Source organism: Zootermopsis nevadensis, unplaced genomic scaffold (assembly GCF_977971745.1).
Source record: "Zootermopsis nevadensis isolate Lab colony 2312 unplaced genomic scaffold, Znev_1.0 Znev_ptg000027l, whole genome shotgun sequence".
Lineage (NCBI taxonomy): Eukaryota > Metazoa > Arthropoda > Insecta > Blattodea > Termopsidae > Zootermopsis > Zootermopsis nevadensis.
The window spans coordinates 3,445,875-3,459,514 of NW_028259159.1; the positions used below are offsets into that span (position 1 = coordinate 3,445,875).

Consider the following 13,640-nt stretch of genomic DNA (forward strand, 5'->3'; position numbering starts at 1 on the left):
ACACATATCTGTAGGAAGTTGTGCACTTTCTTACTAGTTATCTGTTCTACTGTTTTTGCGGTTCAGCAACCCAATGTACCCAAATCCTTCATTCTGACTTTAAATCTCGTCTTATACTATACAGGGACAGAATAACAACACTGAAAATAACTTTACCTGTAATTGTGTATATCTGAACTGATAAACGTTTGGTAATGAAACTCTAATTTTTTGTGTCTGCTTAATTTAAAACCCACAGAACATATTACTTTTCTTAAACCTCTTTACTTTCACTAGGAATGCAATGTCAATGTGACTGAGTACTGACTTATGTCATCTTACCTGGAATGCCATCGCTATGTATTGATGTGGGACAATCTCACTGTGTATACAGACCCACATATTTCTTCAAGCAATCTGACTATGAATGTGGGGTGTAGGCATATATCAGCAGTCTCTAAATACTCTAACAGACTGTCTCATTATGGGTTACAGTGTCTGCATTTCTTGAACATTGCTATTGGGAAGTGGTGCCAGCACTGTTTTCAAGATACTCTGACTGTAGTGTGTGTATATACATACATACACATAAATAAATTAATTTATTTAATTAATAAATAATTTAAAAATGCCTGCGGCCCAAACCACTCATTCACACAGGGTCTAAGAATTCAGTATCTATGTATCAAAAGGTGTCTACATATTTCTTAAGGCACTGTCGCTAGGAATACAGTATACTGCTTGCGACTGTAATCTTGAGATTTGCAAGGAATGCAGGAAGTCCAAAGCATACTACTATACTGCAGAGCAGATGCTATCTTTCCTCCTTCACCCCGCATGTCTCAGGATTACAGTCAGGAACTACTGTATTTCTCAACAAACTGGGAATGCTGTAATGTATTTCTTGAGGTACTCTTGCTAGGAATGCAGTGCCTATATGTATCTCAAGATAACTGTAAAAGAAAAATTATTTGGAGGCACTCTCATTATTTTATTAGGACTACATTTTTGTAGAGTTGTGGTTTAAAATGTTAGGTATAAGTGAGGTTAGGTTTTGGCTTTATGAATACTTTTGATCTCTTTATTGATGTAAACATACCTGTGATTCCATGTTTCTGTGCCATTCCTTATTATAATAATAATAATAATAATATGTTGCATAATTTAATCCTAGTTATTGTACTGGAATGTATGTTTCAATGTTAAGCAAAATATTTGTCACATGTGTATTCCAACAAATGTTTGTGCATATGTATATATTTGTAACATACTTATTAACTATACACAGAGAAAGGTATAAGATGTTCTTGCAGTTTACTGTGCACCTATAGTAACTGTGAAACAATTTTAGAAGTTATTCTGAATGACTCTGGCAAGTGACATGCTTGTTGAACCACGTCACCCCAAGGATGGTACATGCAACATAATGGTCTCAGAAAGTATAAAAAACTGTATCTGCAGTAACTAGATGCATAAATGGAATGAAACGCATTGCAGGAACTAAATGGGGTTGTGATCGCTCTACCCTAAAGACAACACACAAATAGTACGTCCTTCCCAAAATGTTATATTGCTGGGAGTCACTGATAACAGCTACAGGGAAAACGCTGAGTGAATTAGACCAAGCGCAAAACCAGGCATTACGATTCATTACAGGAGGAGTCAAAACAACTCCAATCGATGCCATGCTCCTCCTAACAGGATTAAAACCTATTCCCAAAGTGATTGAGGAAAGATCATTAACTTTATATGAAAAATTACTCAGAAAGCCAGGGGATCACTTCTGGAAATCTTATTATAATAATGACAGAAGATTAAAAACACAGCATGGATTTATACAGAAAGTCCTAGAATTTAAGTTAAAATATCAAATAATTAATACACCAGAACCATTACTCCAGCAACAGAATCCAATGCTTATGAACTCCATTAAATGCTCTCTAGACCTGGAAGAAATTGTTCTTAAAAAGGAAACAAACACAGACAAATAAAGAACCTTAGCTCTAGAAACAATCCACCACAAATATCCAGAAGAAGATTGGCTCAATGTATGCACAGACGGATCTAAGATGGGAGACCACATAAATGTTGGTGCAGGAGTATATAGCAACATCTTTGCATTCTATATTCCAGTGGGAACATACATGATGGGGAAATTGAAGCCATCCGTGTAGCCCTGAACCAACTGGTCTGCCACCAGGAAAAGTTCAAGAATGTAGTTATCCTGTGCGACTCAAAAGCAGCTATAGAATCTGTAAGTTCCACAGATATTAAATCAACACAAATCCAAGACTGTCAAAATGCATTACAACATCTAAAAGCCAGTAATAAATTAGTATTTTTACAATGGATTCCAGGACACTGCAACATATATGGCAATGAGCAGGCTGACATTTTGGCTAAAAAAGGTGCTCAGATAACCCAAACAACATTGAAACCAACATCCTACCATACAGCTAAAATATACATCAAGAGAGTTATTCAAGAGACCCACACCCTTGAAATCAAAGGGAAACCCTGGCAAAGGGATATCCTTACGATACCAGACAGGCCAAGAAAAGAAGCAGTTGTGAAGTTCCGCTTAACAACTGGACACGACCTCCTTGCATACCACCTTCACCGCTATGGCATTCTACCAGACTCGTCGTGTAATTTGTGTGGCCTCCAAGAAGATATGAATAGGGATTATCTCCAGCACTGCCCAGCTGTCGAAAACGACAGAATGTGATAGATACTGGGAAGCGAGGAACCTTATGAGTCAATAATTTATTTAATTTTAATCATTAGGAAATAATAACATAAGGTTTTATGCTGATGGTAGCTACCAGAAATGAATGATGCAAGTTTCTTATGCATTGCGCACTAAAACTTCATAACATGGATGGCTCATTATTAAAATACACGTATAATTAAGAACAAGAACATTTTTGAAGCACTCTCTGAGGATTGATAGCGTACATGCAAAACACAACCGTTTGCAGTCACTTTCTTTGATTTCTGTTGATGAAGAAAATAGATTCAATACATATATAATAATTCACAACTTAAATATTATGTTGTATGAATGGGGACAGAATACTGAAGTAAAGGAGTTTGTTAAACCTATTTCAGACATGTTAAAGATTTCAGTAAGTGAACTTTACATGCTTAATCATAGGAAAGAGAAATAAAACATAAATGCTTCACTATGAGATATGTATTAGCAATAAATGAACATCAGGGCCAGTGATATATCAAAATCAATGTTTGGAAAATGTGTACATCACCTTTTGCGCTCTGTTTCGTCCTTTTAGCCAGTCTGCATGTCAACTGGACCAGTGCACGTCAGCAAAGCTGCCCATTACAACATATCACTGCTGGATTTACTCACGTAATATGATCATATTTTTGGCAGGCAATGTTTATAACAAATGTTTTAAACAAGGTATTATATCGCAGAATCATACATCTAATTTTAGTTGGAGCTCCTCATGACAAACTGCATTAGAATGATTTAAAATAAATGCAATATTTATATTTCTTTCACACTAAATGTATGTAACCTATGCTTATAATAATAATTGAGGTAACAAGTAGCATAAGGACAACTGTTCTACAGATGGATTGAATGTAGTGCTAAGCGTCTTATATATGAATATATATGTATATGAATAACTCGTGTAAGTAAAGTAAAGTTTGTCCCACTATACGCCATGTAGGCGTTTGGGGTGAGTGGAGGTATAGCTCCTTTCTTCCTTGACCTCGGCACTAGATGGGGGTGAGTGGTCAGCATCACGCCCCGGCCGGCTTTACCCCCGGGAAAGGACCCCGGTACCTATTGTAGAGGAGGCTGGGTGGGCCCCAGAGCCGGTCTGGACGCAGAGGCTAGAGGAAAAATCCTCTGCCCCCGTCGGGGATCGAACCCCGGGCGTCCAGCCCGTAGCTAGTCACTATACTGACTGAGCTATCCCTCGTGTAGTCATCTTTTCTCAAGTATATCACGACCCCTTTCAAAGCCAAGGCTCTGTATAACATTCTGAAACAAAAATTAAACTCATCACAGAAACAAATCCAGTCTTCCACCCCACGTGAGGCATACGATCAATTCTTGTGTCTCTCCACAAGTAACAGAAATGAGCAAGTAGTCACCCACACAGCACTACGCGACTGAAGGTCATGAATGTGACAGGGCGCTGCCTGGTGCACCAAACCATCTGCTTCCTTCGATCCAAAAGACGTGAAATTTGCAACACCTTCGAAAGATTTGGATCCTATCTTTGTACTGTGATTTGGTCCTCCGTTCAGGACCCGAAACGTCTGTTTTCTACGTCGTTATTTCCAGATCAGCCTCCTGTAGCAGCGTCTAATGGAGCTGCCTGTTTCTGTTTACGGTATTTGCGTTTCGACCCAGTATTTTAGCAGCTGACATGTCCAATTCAGACTTTACGGATGGAGGATTCTGAAGCAAAGTTTAACACCCATTTTGATAATTACCGTGGCCGAGACTATTCTTAACTGCAAACGCATACGACAATGAGGTTACACGGTTCGCACTGCGGGCCCATTAGTTTATACCTTCCCAAAAGATGGCGCTGCAATTAAATAAATTTAGCTTATAATACTCATCTCCAATCTACGTTTCATAAAACTATATCAACTTATTTTAAATATACCGTCGATGGGCATGACATCATGTACCATTCTTCTCCTTATTCCAGATCGTCCGAACTCCTACACAATCTGCAATTGCCCGAAAGTTTAGGTTTCTTGCCCCTGAACTGGATTTTTTGAAACAAAACGCACGAGTATAATGTTTATCCCCATCATTATTTATTGTTCATGGAAAACACACTTTTAAATATTAGTTCCTTTCCCGACTACCACCAGTCTAAAGTTTGTCTGTCCGCTCTAGAATATGATAAGCTCTTGAGCCTTAGTTCCGTATGTCACATTATCTGCCAGGTCCCTTCAACACACACGCACACGCAAACACACAAAAGTTCGTTTAAAATTTGAAGGGATTATGGTGTCAAAATACTGTGATTCGCTACACGGGTTTGCGGGTTGCTGGAATGATACACTGGAAAAGGATTGTGAAAACACATAAAATGCTGCATGGTACAGCTTTTGTCTACATTTCACTTTGGGACATATTGTAATTCCTATTTTGGTCTTGCGATTAAATTGTTTTTGCTATGTGGTTAAAACTGTCCGACGGCTTTGTGAGTAATTGAATTTCAATTAACTCTGGAGGAAACGATTTCACGAGCCGTTAGTTTTAAGATTAAGGATTATTAAAATAAAGAAAATGAACTTATAACAAAAGTAAAAAAGGAAAACTTGTAAAGTACACATTCTTTAACGAAAGAACTATTGCGCATTTAGAACTAAAATAAATTATATGACTTGTATTTCCAATACTTATGTTTCCTATTGCAATCATTCAATAAGTTATCTATCTATAGCCGCATTAGACACGCAAAGTTACCATGGGCTTCAGAAACTATGATAATAGAAACCTTCTCCACATTGCAATTTACGTACTTTAAACAGTTTCACTTTTCACACGAAATGTTTCGTTAGAAATGGCTTGTCTAGTAACTGGTTATTAAGGATATTTTAGAACTACGAAGGCACGGAACACCACGTTAGACACACCGCTACTAGGCCTACGTGTGAACACAGATTATTTCCCTACAAAGAATAAACTATTTGATCTTTGTAGTGAAGAAAAGTTGTTTTCTTCGGAGTAAAGACTGGATTATTTAATATTTCGATGAGCTCTCAGTTGTTTATTGATGCCTGAAGCCACGAGAAGAAACGTGAATTTCACGTTGTGTTGTAATCCAGCTCGATCGTGTTCGCCATACTTATTACGTACGACAAAGGAGCGGGGAGGGAGGGGTGTGTATGCTTGACGTAGGCACAAGTGGTAATCACATACCAATTAAGTATATTATGTACAGAACACAGGAATTACCTAAGGACAAATATGTTTAGTTTTTTACACGCAAATAACACATCAACACATATCTGCTACATTCAACATGGTAACACAAGTGACTTCACAACTTCACTTACAACATTATGGTTTAGTGTTTTCTTTGTCTCTGAACAAATTCATTACACTGCTAAATCCAGTTTCACTTTCTTTGAAGGAATAGAATTAAATGCATTTCTTCTTGTACATTTACAGTCTTGTGTAGTTTTTTTTTTTGAAGTCACACAGCAAAATAAAAAACAACGAGAAATTCGAAATACCTTTTATAAGTGTTTATATTATTTGGTAAACGCCCTTGAACTTATTAATTGTACAGTCAATAACACGGAATCATACATAACCGCCGTTAGTTGTAATGTCTTATGGACTTCTCGTCTCGTTGTATTAAACTTGAGAATTTAAGCTGTCTTACAGTGTCTTTAATTCGCTTCATTCCGCTCCTATACTTAGGAGATGTGGGCAAGCTCGATATTCTTTTGTGCATGTTCTGTGTGTGAAATTTGGCTTTCTGTGTCTCCCTCAGAACAAATCCACAAAACATTATGGACATTATTATAATTTCCATGTATAAAATTTGTTCTCTGATATAAAAGAATACTAAAATCATTTTTAAAATGCATTGTAACATGTTACAAACTATACGTGTTTGTTTTATCCCTCAACACAAACAATTTTTATTTTCGTGAAAGGCATTTTATAAAAAGGAAAATTGATGGAAACTGTAAAATAAAACTACTTAGATAAGTGTGAAGTATGCTATTATAAAATGAATATCTTAATTGGAACACATTAATAACTTGCAAAGTTATAATAATCCTTAATTATGCTGGACCGTTGTAAGATAATACAACATTTTATGTAACAAAAGCATTAAAACGGCAGCAACACTCTGTAGTCTTGTTGGTGGTTCACAGCGTTTGTGAATCTATCTAAGCTAATCTAAAGACGTAAGCCAGAGATTTCTTCCAAATGTTGTTAACCGCCTACAAGTCTATTCGGTGGCGTCGTGGCCAAGAAGACCAATATTCATTTCTACCACCGTGAAAACTAGAAATACCACATGTTATAATAAAATACGAAGTGCCTGAAAATCCGCAGATGGGTGCAGTAATATGTTACGTCAATGAAAAGTGAAAATCGAGTAATCCTTGGAACCTGACATACAAAAGTGTGATTAATGTATATGTAAAGTGCGTTATGTGTTGTTTCAGACTTTGATGAAGTTACCTTATAGTGCATTCTGTGTTGCATAATCTGAAGTATATTTTATGTAGCCTGCACGACGTTTCGGCAGAACTCTAATAATGCTACTAGGTGACAGGCTGTCATTAGAGCAACATATTTTATAATTTATATTTTAACAATAGTGACGAAAGTCAGGCTTCGACCACCTTCAACAACCTTCTTCTGCAGTGTTAAAAATAAAAGAAAATCTGTCCATACAATGACAACCTATCACCTGAAGACGAGAGTAGAATCAGCTCCCGAAACGTCGTGTATATCAACTATGGGCAATTTTCAGCATAATATTGGTAAAATTTTATGACGCAGAATTTCAAATATGTGAATAAAAGTTATAACTGTGTCTTTATACACTACTATGACGAATGCTTAATTTGGACTTTCTAATTTACTGCAAATTCTATTTGGCATTCAGAATACCCAGAGCCTTCTGCAGTCCTTAGTACTCATCCCTTTTAAGTATATTCTATTTTTCGTATGCATGTTATTTCTATTTACAGGTACTTAACTCTTCAAACCTCAGTACCATCATATGTACTACTTGTTTTAACAGTGAGTAATTCTGCATTTTGCACACAGATTGTATGTATGGGTTTAGTATGATTATTACTGTGAATAGAGATTATGTCCCTAACCAATGAATCTTATTAATGGAGATGATATTTTTATGAGATAAGAACAGAATTTTGAAATATTATATAGACAGGCTTCAGCTATGTCATATTTTAGATTGAAGCCATAAAATGAGTAAATACGTCATAAGATAAAATTTTCGACTTCAGTTACAGTATAAAACGACATAAAAGCGTAAAACAGGTCACCAGTACGTGGCCACAATAGTATTTTGCCTGCAAAATGCAATATTATAAGTAACGAACCACCGTAGGGCTCAAATGTTCTTCCTCGATAGATCAAACAATTTGCGTAACGGAATCACGTGTACACTATGAGGGAAACAACTGTTTTAAATTCAAGGATTTGTGCCTCGTTTCCAAACTTTCATTGCAGTACCCTAGTTTTGCAGGAGCAAACTCATTTCAAAAATATCTGAACTGAAACTATATACGTGTTGGGGCGACGTAAGAAGCCCCACTGATAACAGTGTTACTCTTGTCCCACAGCAGTGGGATAAGACAGTCTTTCAAAAAGGACAGCGAGTGGAATGACAATCACATTACAGTTTTTGATTATCGGCTCATTACTTTCAAATTGATTAAGAGTGTAGAGACAAGAGCTTAGACCTGCTTGCAGTGTCAGTTGTACCTAGAAGTTTAATCCACTTTTACTTCTGGAAATTGTCACGTTCATAACCAAATATGCGGTCATCTTTAGCAATACTGACAGAATAGAGCAAAATCAAGAGAAAGAGAAAACAGGGGCAGAAGAAGAAGAAGAAAGAGAGATGACAGGAACGCAATAGAAGAGAAACTACAGAAAAAGATAAGCTTAAGTCATGTTTATATGACTTTACTCAGTTCGTCGAGGCAAAAGCAAGACTATTTAACTACCGTTTCCTCTCTCATATTTTCCGATCCATTATTCACTAATCGTCCTTTCATTCGACGCCATTTTATCTTAGCGATTTAGATCTTATTTAGAAAATAAACCACGAGACCGTCTCTATTCTGATACATATCTTGATTAATACAATTACGAAATCCGTACGTTCCCAGATAGCGAAAGATGCAACAACTTTTTTTATCCTCCTAAATTTTCCATTCCGTTAAGCGAGGATTGAGACACGCAACTTTCTTGAAAATGATCGTCTCGCTCTGAACAGGGTATCACTGTCCAGGAATAGGATGACACACACACACCCTGACCATCGGGAACAACGGATGATAGAAGATATTCCCTCAAGATGAAAATAAACCTCTATTGACTTTTCTGGGTCACCGAGCTCACCTTTTATGTCGTACAGTCTATATAAAGGTCGCAGAAAATCCAGTAGTTAGGGACCTGATTCATAGATTTCCATTAAGGTTGACTGAGAACATTTCAGTGGATACCGTTCTCTTATCAACGGTAGTGCTCAAGAACTGCTGAGTATTTTGTAAATAGATGTATACAAGTTTCCTTGATAAGGAAGTGCAGACGCCAAGAAAGGAGAACATTCACAAAAGCATCAAGAAAGTCAGACCATTTACATAATTAAGACCGATCGAAATTTGTCTTGCTTCGTCTAGAACGGGGGCAGCTCCAATGTTTGGCCCACTTTGGAGTTTTCGGAGCAAACCAGACATCCCTAATAAACAGAAAAATGCAAATTAATGCTCAAACACTCATGGTCTCTACAGAAGAACTGACCTCAATTACGAAATTTCATATGAAATAAATATCTGGTAAATCAACAAATTAAACAGTGCCACTTTCTAATGCAGTAATAAATAATGTACTGTATTGTATATCAGATACAGTTACCAATCTGTCTATGTTTGCACTTCTTCTGCTCTCTTTAGCAGTAATAAATCTTTATATCCACTTTTTATGAAGTAAAAAATAAACAACTAAAATAACCAACCCCTGGTCCGACATTAACACTACCATAACAAAACATAAAAGTGTTAGAATCTGAAAACTCTGGAGAAAAAGATGAAATAAAATATAGATACAATCTTCGCGTTCTCCTTTTACCCCGTCAGCCAATGGACCATGAAATCGACAATTAGCTACCAACAAGAATAATTTTCCTCACCATACTTTAGTTCCTACTGCATTGTAAGACAGTGCTCATACAATTCTTGAGCAGCTAATCGCACCTCAGAATTCTCTTCAGTCTCTTTATCTCCTTCCTCCACACTGTTTTATTGTCTAATTTTCAATTCCCTTTAGCTATTTTGTTCTTCCTGCTGCCAGTCACATCTCCATATTCTCTTCAGATTCCTCGTCTTCTTCCTGCACAGTATACACGCCAGCAACCTCGATCTCCGCAGACCCTTCGGGTGCCTTGGCCTCATCGAGCACCGGTGGCACAGGAGGCGGAACGGGTATGGCGGCTATCTCCATGGGAATGTTGGATGGGAGAATGTCTCCTCTCCTGATGGTGGCAGTGGCTTCGTTCTGATCTAACACACCAGAGAACATGGAGGTGGGCGTACCGCTAGACACCAGGGTCTCTTGAGTCATGTTCCTATGACAGCTCCTCTGCTGAACCTGCTGCTGCGTCGGTTGACGTTGGTGTTGGAGATGTCAGGACGATGTCGAGTAAGGATCACCACCATTTGCATCTTCTAAAATATTATTACTACCTTTAGATGACGAATCCTTGTAGTGGAGCAGAGAATGCCTCACGTGATGTTTAAGGCGATGAACAATCTCGTCGTGAAGAATATTGAAACACATCGCTGTTAAAGCCATCCCACTTAGAATATAAAACGAACAGAACCATACTGTTCCATTACCGCTTGCATAGCTGCCTACAGATCGAACACTAGAGTTCCTACTGGCTGAAGAGATCATTCCACCAGGAACTAAATCTCCGAAACCAATTGTGCTTAGGCTCATGAAACAGAAATATGAGCCGTCAAGGAATGTCCATGCTTCTAGTCTTGTGAGTACAACAGCTCCGCCGAATATGTAGCACACCATAATACACAGACACAGAAGCACAGGAGCCAGAATGCTGCCAGCACTGTGGTACTGTTTTGACAGGCTCTTCCTGTCATTATCGAGGTTGTCAGTACCGTAGTCGGTTTCTCCTAGGATGGAAGATGATTGCTGCAATTTCGTCACCTCCCCATCGCGGACTGGGGAATGCAGATTATTGTGTGTGCTGCTTGCCGACGTTGTGAAAGCTGTTACTGACGATGAAGACCTAACGTAGAACGGCTCTTGAAGCTGAAGTTGCTGCTGTTGTAATTCAATTTGCTGACGTTTCTTCTTCATGCGACGTTCTTTCTCCTGCATTCTCTTCTCATCATAGCAGCAATAACCGCAGTTTGAGCAGAAACAGCAGCAGACGGTGCGAGAGAATACTCCTCGAACACACCGGGACAGAAGACTACCCACACTCGACAAGTAGATCAGCATCAGCGGGATTCCGAACACCGCGTACCCCATCGTCACTGCCTTCCCCAAAGCAGTTCGCGGGGCGATGTTCCCATAACCTGTAACAGACAATTATATAAAGGCAATACAATATTAATCCAACAACTCAAAACAAAACTTTCAAGTAAAATGCTTATTTAAGAAGTTACGAAATACACATTTATAAAGTTAATATCTGGACCTCAGTTAATTACTCTGAAATTATGACTTGAAACTACTATGGTTGACACAGATCAAGCATGAAGGAAGAAAATAAATACAAGTTAATGTCTACGTGCACTGGAGTAACAGTGGAATGTTACTGTGACATTAGTACTACTAATAATACTAAGGAAAACGCCAAGGAAATACGAAACTTAGACGATACAGGAAAACATAGGTGAATAATATTAAAATTGGTCTCACATAAAATAGCTTCAATATGTGCACTGAATATTGTTGCTACAAGATAGGGTCCAGTGGCGGAATTCTTGACCACTTAAGTAGCTGTAAACTTTCAATAGAAACTCATAATCATGGCGATTACATCCTGCTATACACGTGCACGGCCTACTCCAATCGATGCTCCACAGTGTTGCTTACAGTCTAGGCACGAATAAACCATCTTGTCTAATCTACGTGCAATACAAAGAACAGTAAAATAACAGAAAATTCAAACAGCCATTATTAATGTTTATCGACTGAAGGGAAGCGGTTACTACTGAAAGCTTGGCGATATCTCCTGCACTTCTGAAAGGTACATGTAGTATGATGTAATCCCTTCACAAAATACACGCCTCCTAAAATAGTCAGTATTACGTCTCTTAATTTGTAGGTTTCCTAGGCCCACACATTTTGTATCTGTATTTGTATTAATTAAAAGACAGAGTATTCTGAAGGGATGAATACATACGTATGTTTAACACAACAAGACATTTTCAAGACAGCTACATTCGAAAATTTAGCTTCTGGTTCTTTAGTTTAATTTGGATTGTGTTGAGAAGGAATTATTTTGTTTTTGTTTTTTATTATTCTTTATCTGTTATATTGGATTAAGATGAGTGTGTTTTGGTTAGGTTCTTTTAGATTAACTTAAAGTTAAACTAGGTTTTGAATGAATTAAGTACGACCAGAGGTGTTCACGGCGCTGAGTCAGAAGATTGTACTATTCGTTTGGATTAATTTTAGCTGTGTTACTTTTAATTAGTTCCAATTATGTTAGGCCAGTTTCAAAAATAAAAATTTAGACAATTTTATATTTCGCGATGCTCGTTGTGTGGTTCCCAGTCTGCATGGAGCGTAGTTGTTCGAGCAAATTAGATCGACTTCACCGAGGTCTCAGCCCCATCAGACACTTTTTGGGGCTGTGGCCATTTCCCTACACTTTTCCCGCCGAAACATAACTTTGGCCTTATCGCCATTCTTCTATTGCGCTTAGTTATAAAACTACAGGGACCATATTTACCGTGAATCGAAACAAGAACAGCTTCTTTATTTTGTCCTTTGTTTCTGCAGTGTCTTCTTCAAAACAAACAGCTTGGTTCTTGGTGCCATTATTTCTGCGTGCTTAGTTTCCAGCTAGAGGAAAAGCTTTTACCTGGACTCAAACTCAGGACACATTTTCCTAAGTATTGAATCCCTTACGTACGCTTCCTGGTCTCTATGAATAAACATGTCAAGTTTGGTGCAAAGTAGTCTATCCCTTTGCGAACTATAAACGAAAATAAAAACATATAAACATAAGCCCAAATAAAACCACACACACGCGTGTATGTCTTTTTTATAATAAGTACTCTAACGTAATAAGTACAATAAATCAGCTATTCCAGTACACAAAATGAACATGAACTTGAAAATGGTATACAAAATAGTAAAACACACTTGAAGTAGCCTATTCGTTGGTCTTTCTACACTTTATTTTCTCTATAACGAACCTTCGGCATTTTGCAGGGTAATTAACACGATTATGCAAACACTGTGACATGTTCGGTTGACTAATCAGTCACTTCTTTGATTAAAAATTAATCAAATTACGTCCTGTAATACTGATATTACTATCGGGTAGGAGCTGGCGAGAATGGCTTCAAGGTTTGCCGTAAGCTTCCGTTTCGAGTTTAATGGAAACAGCTTCCCTAGTTTCATCATTACCTATTAGTCGACAGTCCGAAGTCGAGAGAGAAGAGTTTGAGGAAACTTGAATGAATTTCCGACTACTTTTAATCTGAAAAGAAAGTGCCAAGAAAATTACTCTAGACTCACTAGTTCAAGATACACCAAGTTTGAACGTAACAGATTAATTTTTCACAGCACGTACGTTCACTCGGTTAGCTTCATACTGAAAGTAACGTTTCGTGATAGTTTTTGAAGAGGCCCTCTGGACTAAACGGAAATCTGATGTAGATGGTCATTTAAC

At 37.8% G+C, this 13,640-nt stretch overlaps 1 protein-coding gene across 1 annotated transcript in view; it reads right to left on the reverse strand.

The window, feature by feature from the left end:
- Positions 1–5,891: 5,891 nt before the first annotated feature.
- Positions 5,892–13,640, reverse strand: part of LOC110829861 (uncharacterized) — a 297,508-nt gene continuing 289,759 nt past the window's right edge. Inside the window, exon 8 of the mRNA XM_087356519.1 lies at positions 5,892–11,307. Coding sequence (XP_087212645.1) covers positions 10,391–11,307 — 917 coding nt within the window. The 3' untranslated portion in view covers positions 5,892–10,390. The remainder of the gene's footprint in view (positions 11,308–13,640) is intronic.